The sequence below is a fragment of the Caloenas nicobarica genome, chromosome Z, assembly GCF_036013445.1.
Source record: "Caloenas nicobarica isolate bCalNic1 chromosome Z, bCalNic1.hap1, whole genome shotgun sequence".
NCBI lineage: Eukaryota > Metazoa > Chordata > Aves > Columbiformes > Columbidae > Caloenas > Caloenas nicobarica.
The window spans coordinates 10673650-10687194 of record NC_088284.1 but is presented as its reverse complement, the minus strand read 5'-3'; the positions used below and the strand labels follow the sequence as shown (position 1 = coordinate 10687194).

The window sequence follows — 13545 nt, the reverse complement described above, 5'->3', positions numbered from 1 at the left end:
GGCCCGCGTGGGCGGCGCTCGGCGCTGCACCCCGCGATGTGGGGTGGGAGGGCGCCTCACCGCACCCCGCTGCTGCCGCCCTGTGCCCTCTCTGCAGCCGCACCGCCATCCTGCTGCACACCCGTGTGCTGGTACCGCACCCCACTGCACCTCACTTCACCCACCTGCACCCCCATGCACTCCGCTGCACACCCACACACCCCGTTACACTCTCAGTCCCCAGCTCCCGGTACTGCACGCCCCTGTCTCCCACTGCACCTCCAATGCCACCCCACACACCCTCGATCTGCAACCCCCAGAGCGCCCCACTGCAGGCCCTGCTGTAACCTCATCCTCCTCTGCAGCCGGCCCCCTTCTGCACCCCATCCCAGGGCACCCCGCACTGCACTTCGCCTCCTGACTGGGACCTGCACTCTCCCTGTGCGAGGGAATAGCTGACCCCCCTACACAGGCACACTCAGGACTTGCAGAATGGGTGCCATGTTGTCCCAGGGCTGGAGGAAGGAAGGTGCAGCCTACAGTGCAGAGCACAGCAAGATGGCCAGGAGCCAGGCAGGATGGTGAGGAGAGTGGTGGAATGATGGGGAGCACAGCAAGATGATGGGGAGCACAGCAGGGTGGCGGGGAGCACAGCAAGATGGTGGGGAGCACAGCAGGGTGGTGGGGAGAACAGCGGGGTGGCGGGGAGCACAGCAGGGTGGCGGGGAGCACAGCAGGATGATGGGGAGCACAGCAGGGGCGGGGGGAGCACAGCAAGATGATGGGGAGCACAGCAGGGTGGGGGGGGAGCATGGACAGCCACAGCCCAAAGGTGCCCTCCCATTGCAACCTCACTGTTGCAAGTAGCAGGGCTCAGGAAGTGAGACCCCACCTTTCTCCTACCTTCACCCACCCTGATCAGCCCTCAGGTGCGAAAGCCAGGGCAGAGCTGCTCGCCGCCAGTGGTCCGTTTGCCATGAGGCCTGGAGCCACAGCTGCTGGCCAGCAGCCCCATACTTTCTGCTCCCTCCTTGGGAGCACAGTGCGGGGTTTGTATGTGACTGTAGAAGCATGGTCCTCATCAGACTGGCCACGGTCCTGGCAGCCCCCATGGGCCCCAGCTCCCCGCTTGCTGTGTCACGGGGCCAGCGTGCCTCTGCAGCACAGCCAGGGTGTGCAGCTCGCGTGGCATGAGGGACGGTGCTGAGAGAGGTAACGGGCTTTCCCAGCACCACTCGCCCACGCTTCTCCCCTGCCAGGTGCCGGCTGGGCTCCGACATTGCTGCTCACTGGTGCTGTAGCACCTGCTGTCCCCCACCACCTTGCTGGTGGCCCTGTTGGCCATACCCCTGGCCCCTCACCATGGTTGGGCGCTCCAGCTGGCTGGCATGTCCTGCTCATTCTGGTGACATCTGTGGTGGGCCATGCAAAGGCTCAGCAAATCATCTGGAAGGCTTGGGGTTCCCTGGCAAACCCCTGTCAGATGGTGTTTCTGGTGGGGCAGGCATTTGGGGCAGCAGTGGGCTGGGGTGTGCAGCAGGAAGGGCAGGATTTTGGTAACACCTTCCTGGGGAGCTACAGGGACATGTACTGCAGCCTCACCCTGAAGGTCATACATAACATCTGAGCAGTGCCGACCCCATTACATCCTCAAGATGGATGATGACTGCTTCTACATGAACTGCTTTCCCACCTTGCAGGCTGGGCATGACCTGGAGTGGACCGGCCTCTACATGAGGTCCTTCTTTTCCTGGGAGAAGTGGTAGGTCATCTGCCAGCCCTCCCGCAAGTGGCATGCGGCACGGTAAGACTACTGTCCTGATGTCTACCTGCCTTATGCCAGTGGCACTGGCTACATCAAGAGATTCTGGAGGCAGTCAGCACGTCTGCCCCATCCCCATAGAGGATGTGGCAGGGGTCTGGACAAGAGCCAGCAGCCGCTTTGCCAAGCACAACATGTCATGGCATGTCTGCAACTACTGCTACCTGATGGTGATTCATGTCCTGAGCCCTGGGAGCAGGACGGGGCTCAGCGCAGCATGCTGAGAGCCCCCAGCTTGTCCACTGGAAGGGATCTGACGAGGAGCTGGTATCAAGGGACCACAGCCGCAGCAAGCGCTGCCTCCTCAGCCTGAGCACTGCCCAGCATCACCCATCCCAGCCCCTTCCCCTGCAGAGGGATGCAGCCTGTGCCCCAGTTGGGCTCTCTGCCCTTCCCAGTGCCAGTGGAAGCCTTGCTGCCCTCCACAACATGACAGCATGTCCTCCAGGCTGTGGACTTGCCAGCCCCAGGTGCAGCTGGAAGCTGATGGGGAGTGGGCAGAGGCAGAGAAAGTACATCTACCCCATGGTGTGTGGCCTGGGAGTTTCTCAGAGGCTGTAAATAGCTGAGTTCCCCTTCTGCTCATCTCGAAAGTGAGAAGGGGAACATTCCCCCGAAAGGGGGAAAGAATTGCTTGATTATTGTCACTGCTAAAAAAGCTATTTTTAATTTTATTAAAACGTCTCTCTTCTATAAACTTCCAAAATATCTGGGGACTCTGCTATAAAGATTTGTGCCGTGCCTGCGTAGTGAAGCTGTCACCTCTGGGGCCAGGGGTGGTGGCACTCATGGCGGAGTGCAACTGGCGGCAGGGGACATCTGAGGCTCCTCTTTGTGATCCAGGGAGGTTAAGGGAGCGCCAGGGGAACAGGGCACCCCGGGGCCACCCTCAAAAAGGGGTATGTGGGGGATGTAGTGGCCAAGGGGCCCGGGGTGGGTCTGCGGCCGGAGCAGGAGCTGGTGCAGGGTCTCACCCACCTGCACCAGGCTGTGGGAGAGGAAGTGGAGGTGGGAGACGGTGTCGCTGGCCAGGCTCTCCAGCAGCGCCTGCTGCTGCCGTGATGTCTGCAGGATCTGCACCAGCAGCTGCTGGACGCTCTGGAGCAAGCCAGCCACGCCAGAGCCTACAATGAGAGCGGTCTGGTTGCAGCAAACTATCACCACAGCTCCAAGAGCCCCCTGCGAGGCTGTCGGGATGCTGCTGGGAGGACCCACCGTGCAGGCTTATGTCTGATGCCTCTTCAACCGCTGCTGGCTGCTCGCTCATAGCAGCTGTCCCAGGGGAGCCCGGGGCTGTGACGACCATTGGCAGCACTTGGTTTCCTCTCCCCATCCCCGGGGACGTCTCACCAGGAAAACCTAACACAATGGTTCGGCATGGAGGGAGCAACCAGAATGCTGGAGCCACACAAGCCCCAGGAGGGCACGGCCTGCAGGAGCCCCTGCTCTCTGTCCCCACAGGCAGCACAGGACAGAACAGAGGTGAAGCCTGGAGCAGGGGAACTTGCTCAAAACCACAGACACTTACCAGCCTTTTGCTCGGCTCTTTCCTGCTTCAGGGCAGTGTGACAGCCTGGAAGGGAAGCGGACACAGTCTGTGAGCTGCAGCTACCTCCTACCCCGGGGTGCACAAACACCATGGTCTGGGCATGGTTACTCACCCAGGAGGGGATGGGGAGGGAAGCAGCGACTGGTGTCTGCAATGAGAACCATATCAGACCCTGCTCGAGGGGCTGAGGGGGTTTACTGGGCTGAGCAGGGTAAGGAAAGCCTTACGTGGCACAGCAGAGGGAGCAGGTGGCACTCCAGCGATGTGGTCCCCACCAGCTGCTGGGAAAGAGCAGAGAGGAGAGATGCACTGTCTGACAAGACCTGCTGGGGAATCACCACCAGCCCAGGGTCTGCCCAGCTTGCCCCAGCCAGCCCCGCAGCCCGACATGCCCTAGCCACAGCTCCACAGCACCCTGCAGGGCCCCAAAGCGTTTCATGAGCTAGATACAAAAGCAGGAGTCACTCACCCACCACTGCAATGCAGCCACCTCTGGGCTGGAAGGCAGCAGCGGCGTAGCAGCGTGCAGCAAGGCTACACAACAGATTAGGACTGGAAGTGAAGGAGAATCCCACATCCACTTGAAACTGCAGGGGAATTTAGGGAGACAGAAGGTAATTACCCAGTGAGGGTTGCTGGCTGGGGTGCCCATGCAAATCACACCCAGGGATGTATCCTGCATCAGCTCAGTGCTGAATCCCCGGGAGTGCGCACAGTGAAGGGGATTCAGGATCTGCCCCTGGGTGGGCTGCAGGGCAGGGGAGCTGCAGGCATCTCTGGCCCTCACACCCAGTCCTAACTCATTCGAAGCTTTATGGTGTTACTGGGGAAGGGGGAAGCCAGGACCTGCTGAAGGAAGGGGAGTCACATGCCCTGCAGTGCCGCACAGCCACAAGAGCCTCCTGGGCTGGATCAGGGCCACCATCCTTTAAAACCCTAGAGCCCCACAACCTGCCATGGGGCAGCCAGCAGCCTTGCCATGGCCTCAGGCTGGGTCAGAGCTGGGGATCTCCTCCTGCCCCGTCCCAGCCATCCGCATTCCCTCACGCTCTGGGTCTGGTTTGAAGCCAAAGCCTCTGGAGAGAGAAGTCCCAACACCCCCATCAGTGATCATCCCTGCTGAGAGACTTCTGATGGGCTTCCTGGCTTTCTAAGTCCTCCATTCCCATCATGCTGTCATGGGTTTGGGCTGGAGCCGTGGCCGTGCAGCCCGGTGCAGCGGGGCAGACCGGTACTTACGGCTCTCTGGCTTGTCCTTCGCACACTGCAGTAGTGGGGACAGCATGCCTGGGGTGTCCACACCAACATCATGCTCTGCAGAAGGAAGGTGAGGGGGTGCAGAAAAGAGCTTCAGTAACTGGAAGATGAGGGGTGCCTGCCACCTCACAACCAAGACAAACCCCACTGCAGCTGCCTGAGTTCACAGGTACCTGGTGGCTCTGGTGAGGATGAAGAGCGGGTGGCAAGGGCTGACCTGCGCTTTCTGGGAGGCAGCTTTGCCAGGTCTAAAGGAAGAGAAACAACAGACCCTGGGTAGCCGTGTAGCACCACTGCTCCCCAGTATTCCAGGTCTAGCCTCCCCACCCAGCCCACCTGCCCATCCCCAAGCACTCACCTGGCATCCTCCGCTCACCGAAGACGGGCCGCCCGGCCGCCTTCCAGATGCTCTTCATGGCTCGGTAATGCGGAGGCAGGCGGGGCGAGTGGTGTCCTGCCCTCCGGCGTGTCTCCCGCTCCGAGTGGAAAGCCTGCTTGAGCGCCTTCCACTTGGAGCGGCACTGGGCCACGCTGCGCACATAGCCGGCCACCGCCAGCCCCCGCGAGATCTCCCGCCACAGCGCCTCGTTGGGTCGCGACGTGGAGGCCATGAGCAGGGCGGCCTCCCCCGAGCCCTCCACCAGCGCCAAGAGGCTGCTGACCTCCCCCGGTGTCCAGGCTCGCCCGCGGGGCATGCTGCCGGGGGTGAGGGTGGGTGCCGGGGGAAAAGCTCGGCCCCGGGCCGGTGGTGAGGCTGGGATGGGCAGGGCTCAGCCCCGGGGCTCGGCCGTCCGCTGCGGGGGGCGCACCGGGAGTCTGCCGTGTCGGGAGCTGCACCAGGAGCCACGCCGGGAGCTGCACCGGGAGCCCCCCAGGGAGGCACGCGAGCTGCACCGGGAGCTGCACCGGCAGCCGCACCGGGGACGGCACCGGGGACCGCACCGGGGGCCGCACACCGGGGGCCGCACCGGCGGTGGCGCCGGGAGCAATACCGAGCGCCCCTGCGCTGCACCGGGCGGCGCACCGGGAGCTGCCGGGAGTCGCCGGGAGTCGCACGGAGCATGTGCAGCCTCGGGAGGAGCCGCTGGGAAACGTAGTCCTAGCCGCATCGTATCCCACCCCTCCAACCCCGCCATCGCCCGCCGCGACTGGGGGATTCTGCCCCCTAATCCCGAGGGCACAGCAGCCCGCAGGGTTCGGGGAGAGGTAGGAGCACCCCAGCACCCCGGCCATCCAGGGCTGAGATGCAGCCGCAGCCGTGTGCAAAAACGGTAGCAGAAACCACATCTGAGCAAACACCTTGTAGCCTTGCTGCTTTGGGAGTGTGGAGCCTGGGGGTGCAGACAGGGCCCCGTGTCCCAGGGATGCCCAGGTCCCCTGCACAGTTCCTAGGGCAGATTTGCTGAGCACCAAGGGGTCAGGGCAGGGAAAGCCACCCTCGATGTGGGTGCCCAGCCCAGCCCTGGCCTCATGTCTGAACTAGCAGCCATCACCATCACTCGCTGCCCCGAAACCAGGGGTGTAGAGTTCCCTCATGCCAGGAATGCCTGGGTGCCAGCCTTGCTGGGGTTCCCCCTCGCCCCGGTCACTGGCAGTGCCGTGAACCCCCAAGGTTGTGGCCCAGGTGGTTTCTCTGGGGGCCCTAAAGGGAAGTGACACTTTCCATTTCGCGTCACACCCGGCTGCCAAAGAGGGCTGGGAGGGGGTTGCCATCTCCCCCATGGGGCACAGAGCGAGAGACTGAGGGAGGGATGGACAACGAGGTCACGTATGCCGATCTGCGCTTGCCCCCCATAGCAGGTAATGGCACTCTACTTCCTGCCCTTGGCGCTCCAGCTCTCCTGGGGGTCCCCTGCCCTCCTGAAGCCCCTTGACCTCTGCAGGGTCATTTCCCCAGCCTTGCTCCCCTGATTTGCTCCTTTTGTATGTCCTCTTCCAAACAGCTCCTTTCCAGCCCTGTTGCAGGCTGCTCTCGGGATGGGGGGCAAGAAAGGCTCAAGGGCACCCCAGTGCCACAGCACACACAGTCTCTCACCTTCCCCGGTCTCCCCAACCCCTGCCAAGTGCTGTCAGCTGGGAGGGTCAAGGTGCTGCAAACAGGCTCTCCCTCAGATTTCCTGTGCTCCCCTACTGCCTCCTGAGACCCTACCCAGGGCTCACAGACATTTCCTGGCTGGGGGGTCCCCACTACTCCCACCAAGCCCCCAGGGCCCACATTAACTTCCTTTCTTAGCTCCTCAGCAGCCGGTGCGGTTGCCCTGGTGCTGGGCAGCCCTCAGCCTGGCTCTCCTCTACCTCCTGCTCCTGCTGACACAAATCATCCTTGTTGGCTTGAGCTTCCACTGTGAGTACCTTCTTGTGTATGGACATCTCCAGCCAGGGTCTTGGAGCTGGTGTTGGCACCATGGGGCCTATGTGCCAACAAGAGGGGGCTGCAACTTGCCCGCAGAGCTGAGCTCTCCTGCTTGCGGCTGAAGGCGTTGTGGTTTCTGGGGCAAGCAGGAAAATTGGTGAGGCAAGACCTCATGTGCATGACTGGAAGAGGAAGGTGGGGGGACTGCGTGGGCTCAGGGAATGGTGCCAGGGCAGCCCACTCCATCACATGGCAACTAAATTAAGACAGGAGGGAGAGTGGTGACACCGAAACTGAAAGGCAGAAGCACTTTCCCCGAAAGTCTGTTGTGTGATGGTCTCCCAAACACAGCAAAAGCCACAAGGACCTTGGAAGGCTTGGCTTGCAGGTCACGTAAAGGGGGGAATGCTCTCAGCTGTAGCCGTGGGGCTGTCCCATGGGAGAGGGCACAGGGTGGTACTGGGAGCAGGAACCCAGAGTTGGCAGGGTCACTGCTGTGCCTTTCTTCTACAGATTTAGCACAACGGGCGAGATGTACCCATGGTCCCTGGAGCATGGAGGAGAGCCTCAGCTATGGAGGGCAGGCACTGCCAGGTAAGAGGGACCGATGGATTCCTGAGAGAGGTTTGGAGCCTGGCTGCTACTTTCAAGGGGCAGGATCTGTCCCTACTCCAGAACACACCTCCCCGCAAGTCTTCCTTCACCCGTGCTGCCTGTCCCCTGGCTCATTGCATAGAGAGCTGCCCCACTGCTGCTGAGCATGGCTCAGTGTTGCCTGGGCATGCCACCAGCACCAGACTCATGGCTGCGATGAGCATCCACATGCTGGCTGGCATCAGGAGCTGCCTTTGCAAATGGTATTTGTACCACCTCCCCAAACCTGGAGCTCTTTACCCTGACCCACCTGCCCAATGCCAGCACCTTCATGCAACCAACCCACCTCCCGTGGGGCTGGGATGTGGGAGCTGAGCTCCAGGGCAAGGACAGATGGAGGGTCCTCTCCATAGGAGCGTGCTGCATTGGGTGGCACCCTACCTGCCATTTGTCACTCTCGTGTCCCCTGGCCTGGAGGCTGGTGGCATACCCTGCCAGCTGCCCCATCCCAGCTGCTTCTGCAGGCTGCATTTCTGGTGCACAGGACGATGCCAGTTCTGCCTGGCTGGCTGGCTCTATGATGCGGGGCAGTGCTACTACTTCTCCTCTGCCAAAAAGACCTGGGAGCAGAGCAGAGAGGACTGCTGGTCCAGAGGGGCACAGCTAGTCACCATCCGAACCAACACCACCCTGGTGAGTGCATCCAGCCTGGCCTCTCCAACTCCCCATGGGCTCTGGGCTACTTTGGTGACCACCTCAAGGTCCCTTAGCAGCCATGCAGCCATCACCAGCATCATCTCAGCTCCAGCGATGCTGTGCCTGTATTGTGCAGCCTTCACCACTAATTGTGGGGCTGGAGCTGAGTGTTCCCCTCGGGAGCTCATGTGTGTCCTCTCCTGAGCTAGGCTTTCCTGGTGCGTACAGCTAACATGGAGGTCTTCCACGTGGGGCTGAAGTGGGATGGCTCCAGCTATCACTGGAAGTGGCTGGATGGCACCACACTGAAGGGGTGAGGTGGTCAGCTTGTCCACAGCCAGGACTGCTGAGGGTCCAGCGCCAGGGCTGGGGGAGGTAGTGGGGGGACAGACAGCCCACAGGCATGCAGGGAAGCACTCTACATTTTAGCGACCTCTTGTCTTCCCATGGCTGCAGAGGCATTTTAGGGAAGAATGAAGAGCCCTGACCCTGGTGCCCATATCTTGCCTGGGTGAGGGGTTGCAGGGATCCCCCAAAAGCAGATTCGCAGACTTTGCTTGGTGCAGCTGGTGCCAAACCCTGCCAGGAGGGACCTCGGGGTGCTACGTGCATGATGGACTTGGGGGTGCTGTATGCATGGTGGGGCTGGGGCTGCATATCAAATAGGCAGGGGCAGAGTCTGTGGGGGAACAAATCATGTGTCTTAGTTGGGAGAAGGTTGGCAGGGGACAGTGGTCCATGGAAATGGAGAGCTTTGCCCCCACAGCGTCTCTGTGCAGCCTCTGGTCCCTGTCTGGAGGAGGTGCTGATGGGACGACACCAGCCCTCCCTGCCCATCCCATCTCAGCCTGCTCTCTCCCTGCAGGCACTTCCCAATCCAGCGCTCCACCAGGTCCTTCCTGCGCTGCGGCAGGGTGCCAGGCTCGGGGCTGTCAGGAGGTCTGTGCAGGGATGGCCTCGGCTGGGTCTGCGAGCAGAGAGCAGCCACCCTGCAGTGGCTCCGGTCCTCATCCCCTGCCTTCCTCTGGGGAAACACCACCTACACCTGTGTGGCACCCTGATGACTGTGGGGACCTCCAGCCTGTCCCACCGCCCTATTCCCTGCCTGACCTGGTGCACGGTCATCTCTGGGTGCTGTTGCCTCTTCACTCAGACCTCTTTACTCCCCGGATCTCTGCACTTTGCCAATAAACTCTGAAACTTGCATGCTGTGCCTGCTTTTAGGTGATGAGGGTGGTGGTATGGAACTGCATCCTCCAGCTCCCTGACTCGGTCACATCGCTGCCCCATAGGAAATGGCAGCTGCTGCAGCACTGAAGGAAGTGGCTGGAAACCAGCACCAGCCTAAGTTTCCTCATGGCCTGGTGACAGTGTGGACCAGCTCCTGTGCAGGCTGGAGCAGGTTCCACCCAGAGGTCTGGGCTTTCTGACCTTGGTGGCTGCCCAGGGTTTATGCTTCTTGGGGAAGGCAACTGAGAGGTGACCCTTTGCCAGCCCAGTCCCATGGAGGGCTTGGGCTGGGCAGCAGCTTCTTGCAGCCTGAGGAGGTGGATGCAGAGCATGCGGGATGGAGCTCGTTCACCACCCACCACTCTTCAAAGCAAGAGCGACCTCAGAAATAAAACCACTTTTTGCAAATAAATCAACTACTTCTGCTTTTCTGCATATGAAGAAGTGGCTCCACCCCACATAGTCATAGACACAGTTTGTCATCCAACCGTGGCAGAGCAGGACAGGACTGAGTCCCTGGACTGCTGCCACCCGGAGCACAGCACCCATCTGCATGGACCAGAGCGTGGTCTACGCCGATCTGAAGTTTGCGGTGGCCCCCGCCTGCCCCACAGCCCCTGATGAGGATGACAGCCCCTACGAGAACGTGCCTCTGGGGACGGTGGCCGCAGCACCCACCCCAGGTGAGACCCTGGCCACGGCCACAGGCCCAGGGCTGCCCAGGCACAGGAGGATGGCGGGGTCGGCTGTGGGACCATGAGGTGACACCCAGGGATGCCCATCTCTTGCAGGGAGCTGGCCCCAGCGTTGGCGTGTCCCTGCAGGGCTGCTGGCAGCCAGCCTGCTGCTGCTGCTGGTGGCCACCGTGGCCCTGGGGGCTTGCTGTGAGTGTGGGCAAGGGCCACCGTGCAGCCAGGGAGGGGGGCACTGGGAGCAGTTGGGGTTGGGCAAGGGCTGGGCTGCTGAGGGGCTGTTGGGGCCAGGGGGTGCTGGGGGCTGGTGGTTCTTGCTTGGCTGCACTGAGCTGCCTTCGTTTGCCTGTATCTGCTTGCACTGCCTGCACTGCCCACCACTGCCTTCCCCTGCCTCCCAGTGCCCCCCAATGCCATCCCACTGCTTTCCATTGCCTCCCAGTGCCTTCCCTCTCACCCTCTCACCCAGTGCCATCCCTCTCACTGCCTGTCAACTGCTTCCCCATCACGTCTCACTGCCTTCCCCTTCCTTCCCATTGTCTTCCCATTACTTCCCACACGCCTTCACTCCCATTGCCACCATGGGGGCTTCCTTTCCCTGAGCTGCCTCCATCTGCCTGCATCTGCTTGCACTGCCTGCACTGCCCACCACTGCCTTCCATTGCCTCCCAGTGCCTCCCACTGTCTTCCCACTGTTTCACCATTGCTTCTGTTGAATCCCAGTGCCTTCCATCACCTTCCCGCTGCCTCCCACTGCCTCCATTTGCTGGCATCTGCCTCCCATTGGCTCCCACTGCCTTCCCAGTGCCTCCCAGTACCGCCCATTGCCTCGCATCACCTTCCTACTGCCGTCCCCTTGCCTCCCACTCCTTTCCTTCTGTCTTCCCACTGTTTCCCATTACCTCCCATTCCCTCCCAATGCCTTCAACTGCCTCTCACTGTCTTCCTGTTGCCCACCACTTCCTTACCCATTGCCCCCCATTGCCTCCCATTACTTCCCATTGCCTCCCATTGCCTCCCATTGACTTCCCTCTCCTTGCCACCATTGGGGTTTCCTTTCCCTTCCCACTGGCACCCCCAGAACAGTCTCTGCCCACAAACAGACATTCTTATCTCACTCTCCCTTGCAAGGGCCATGCCCTGAGCAGGGTCAGTCCCATGTCCCCTTGTGTAGGCTGTCCCATCCCTGTGCCCCAGCTCACCCAGCCTGTCCCCAGACTGGCAGGTGACCCGCAGGCTGCAGGACACCTCCCGGGAGCACACGGCCGAGCAGGGCCGCCTCTCGCAGGAGGTGAGTGCGCGGGAGCAGAGCCTGGAGCAGACGCGGCTGGAGCTGGCGTGGGCCAGAGTGGAGCTGCAGCGACTGTGGCAGGAGGGCAACAGCAGCCAGCTGGAGCTGGAGAGCCTGAACGCCGAGCTGGGGCACACCAGGGAGGAGCTGGCTGTGCTGCAGAAGGAGATGCAGGAGGTGCAGGGGAAGCTCAACAACAGCGAGAGCACCGTGAGCAGCCTGCGTGCCTGCGTGAATACAGGTGGGGCTGCGGTGGGGAGGGGGAGGGGCAGTGGTGCTGCTGGGCAGATGTGGGGGCTGAGCATGGCCCCTTGAGCATCTCTAGGTGGCTGAGTGCCTGAGTCCTGTCTCTGCCCCCAGATTGCTGCCCCTCAGGCTGGGTGCTCTACAGGAGCAAGTGTCTCTTCATCTCAGTGGAGACAAAGACGTGGCGGGACAGTCAGGAGTACTGCGGAGGACAATTTGCTCAGCTGCTGGTCCTAGGCGACTGGTCAGAATGGACAGTGCCGGTACCAAGCAAGGGGGCTGCAGCATTCCCAGAGGGTGGGGGAGATGGTGAGGCTGTGGGGTCAGCATCAAAACATCTGCAGAGGTGCTGGGATCGCATTGTGAGCCCCACGTTCCCATCCCAGCACGCTGCAGGGAGGAGCACAGCCAGCCCTAGGGCTCCTGAGCACCAGGTGTGTGCTGGGCATGGGGCACATGGCTGACATCTTCTCTCTCCACAGCATTTCGTGCAGGCGAGTGGTGCCAAGTACTGGATTGGAGAGTAAGTATCAAAATTGCAATGGTCAACCTGAGGGACTCTGTGAGAATTCATATGCAAAGTAAGTTGTTCCATCCTGGCCACCTACACTGCTCCCACCTTCACCAGTCACGAGTAGAGGTGCTGCGTACTGCCTGGGTGTCTGTCCCAGCCATGGGACCGATGCTTGGGCATGGGCCGTGCTGTGGCCTTCCTGCCCAGGCTAAGGGGTGCTGGGCCTGCAGCTGTGTGGGGGGCACCACTGGACTGGCAGTGAGCTGGGAGCATGGTGGTGGCACCTCTCATGTGCTCTTTCCCTTGTAGGAAATATTGGTCCTACTCTTCTGCAATAACATCATCTGGGAGGATAAGCCCCTACCCCTCCAATAAGAATTTACCATGGATCTGTGAGAAGCCCCCAGATCTGAGCAGCCCATCCAAGACCCTCTTTCCTCTCCTGGCCAAGGGGTGAACTCTGAGGCCCTCTTTCCATCACAGGACTGAGGGACAGGACCTGGGGGTGCACAGCAAAGGCACCCTGCACCTCCTGCACAGCTACACGCCTGTGCACCGTCACCTCAACCGAATTGCAAAGCTCTGGGGATACGGATTGGGAAAGAAGGTGTCTGCATTTTTAAAACAAGACTTGTTACGGAGACTGTATTTCTGTGTTCCAGACTCATGCCCACACTTCAATCCCCAGCCCTCACACTGCAGCCCTGGCTCCTGTCACCCAGAACGGGGACACCAGTACCAAGCCCTGCTCACACTTGCTGCCTTCCACTGAGGCTGGTTTGGGAGGTGCCTCTTGCACCTTGTGAAGCTCCCTCGGGGAGTCCTCTGGTTTGACTGGCTGCCCCTCTCCTCTGTCACTGTCTCCTGTCCTGTCCTTTCTCTTCCCTCCATCACCTGCCTTCAGCCACTGCCTGTCCTAGAGCTGAGCTTTCTTCTCCCAGTCAAAAAAGAGCCTTGATCCCAGGAAAAAGGTGGAGCGTGTCCTCCTGGGCATGTGACAGTCCAGGCCTAAGGAGGACACACTGGTGGATGGGGAAAGCCTGGCAGGATTTACCAAGGGCAAGGGATGCCTGTCTGATCTTCCCTCTTGCTACTGTGAGGACACTGGTCTCTGTACAAGGGAAGAGCCATGGGGACCATTTATCATGAACCTTTGAGGTCTGGGACCTGGTTTCCCATGGTTTCCTCACCATCATAACAGGGAGATGTGGCCAGGAGAAGAAGAGAATAAGATGGGTGGAAAACTGGATGGTGGAAGGGCTGCAAGGGGTGTCAGCGATGCCCTCGTCCAGCTGGTGACAGCCCTGTGGGCTGATCCAGGG

General features: G+C 61.0%; 3 protein-coding genes across 6 annotated transcripts; 2 read left to right on the top strand and 1 right to left on the bottom strand.

Annotated features, from left to right (window-relative positions):
* Positions 1 to 2488: 2488 nt before the first annotated feature.
* On the bottom strand, positions 2489 to 5591 carry LOC136002274 (uncharacterized). Of its 4 annotated transcripts, none has more exons than XM_065657175.1 (8): positions 4966 to 5591; positions 4781 to 4855; positions 4590 to 4664; positions 3578 to 3631; positions 3463 to 3498; positions 3330 to 3374; positions 3017 to 3160; positions 2489 to 2925 (listed from the first exon to the last, which is right to left on the bottom strand). In XM_065657175.1, exons 1-8 carry the CDS (start codon positions 5300 to 5302, stop codon positions 2588 to 2590), a joined length of 1104 nt encoding a protein of 367 aa, XP_065513247.1. In that variant the 5' UTR covers positions 5303 to 5591; the 3' UTR covers positions 2489 to 2587. The 4 variants fall into 4 exon arrangements, with proteins under 4 accessions (XP_065513247.1, XP_065513248.1, XP_065513249.1 ...); XM_065657176.1 differs by having other exon boundaries at positions 3578 to 3628; XM_065657177.1 differs by lacking the exon at positions 3463 to 3498.
* A 767-nt stretch (positions 5592 to 6358) lies between these two features.
* On the top strand, positions 6359 to 9311 carry LOC136002581 (killer cell lectin-like receptor subfamily B member 1B allele C). Its single transcript, XM_065657767.1, has 6 exons — positions 6359 to 6407; positions 6841 to 6951; positions 7474 to 7554; positions 8099 to 8247; positions 8460 to 8563; positions 9116 to 9311. Exons 1-6 carry the CDS (start codon positions 6359 to 6361, stop codon positions 9309 to 9311), a joined length of 690 nt encoding a protein of 229 aa, XP_065513839.1.
* A 722-nt stretch (positions 9312 to 10033) lies between these two features.
* Positions 10034 to 12680, top strand: LOC136002459 (B-cell differentiation antigen CD72-like). Its single transcript, XM_065657521.1, has 6 exons — positions 10034 to 10163; positions 10272 to 10364; positions 11390 to 11704; positions 11824 to 11972; positions 12192 to 12232; positions 12533 to 12680. The coding sequence occupies exons 1-6, from the start codon at positions 10034 to 10036 to the stop codon at positions 12678 to 12680; spliced, it is 876 nt and encodes a 291-aa protein (XP_065513593.1).
* Positions 12681 to 13545: the final 865 nt, after the last annotated feature.

Coding starts and splice junctions, on each gene's coding strand:
- LOC136002274 (XM_065657175.1), bottom strand. CDS start 5,302: ATGCCCCGCGGGCGAGCCTGGACACCGGGGGAGGTCAGCAGCCTCTTG. Junction 3,632..4,589: donor GAAGGACAAGCCAGAGAGCC/GTAAGTACCGGT, acceptor GCTCTTTCCCAG/CAGCTGGTGGGGACCACATC. Junction 2,926..3,016: donor ATCAGACATAAGCCTGCACG/GTGGGTCCTCCC, acceptor CTCTCATTGTAG/GCTCTGGCGTGGCTGGCTTG.
- LOC136002581 (XM_065657767.1), top strand. CDS start 6,359: ATGGACAACGAGGTCACGTATGCCGATCTGCGCTTGCCCCCCATAGCA. Junction 6,408..6,840: donor GCGCTTGCCCCCCATAGCAG/GTAATGGCACTC, acceptor TTCCTTTCTTAG/CTCCTCAGCAGCCGGTGCGG. Junction 7,555..8,098: donor TGGAGGGCAGGCACTGCCAG/GTAAGAGGGACC, acceptor TCTGGTGCACAG/GACGATGCCAGTTCTGCCTG.
- LOC136002459 (XM_065657521.1), top strand. CDS start 10,034: ATGGACCAGAGCGTGGTCTACGCCGATCTGAAGTTTGCGGTGGCCCCC. Junction 10,164..10,271: donor GGCCGCAGCACCCACCCCAG/GTGAGACCCTGG, acceptor CATCTCTTGCAG/GGAGCTGGCCCCAGCGTTGG. Junction 11,705..11,823: donor GCGTGCCTGCGTGAATACAG/GTGGGGCTGCGG, acceptor CTCTGCCCCCAG/ATTGCTGCCCCTCAGGCTGG.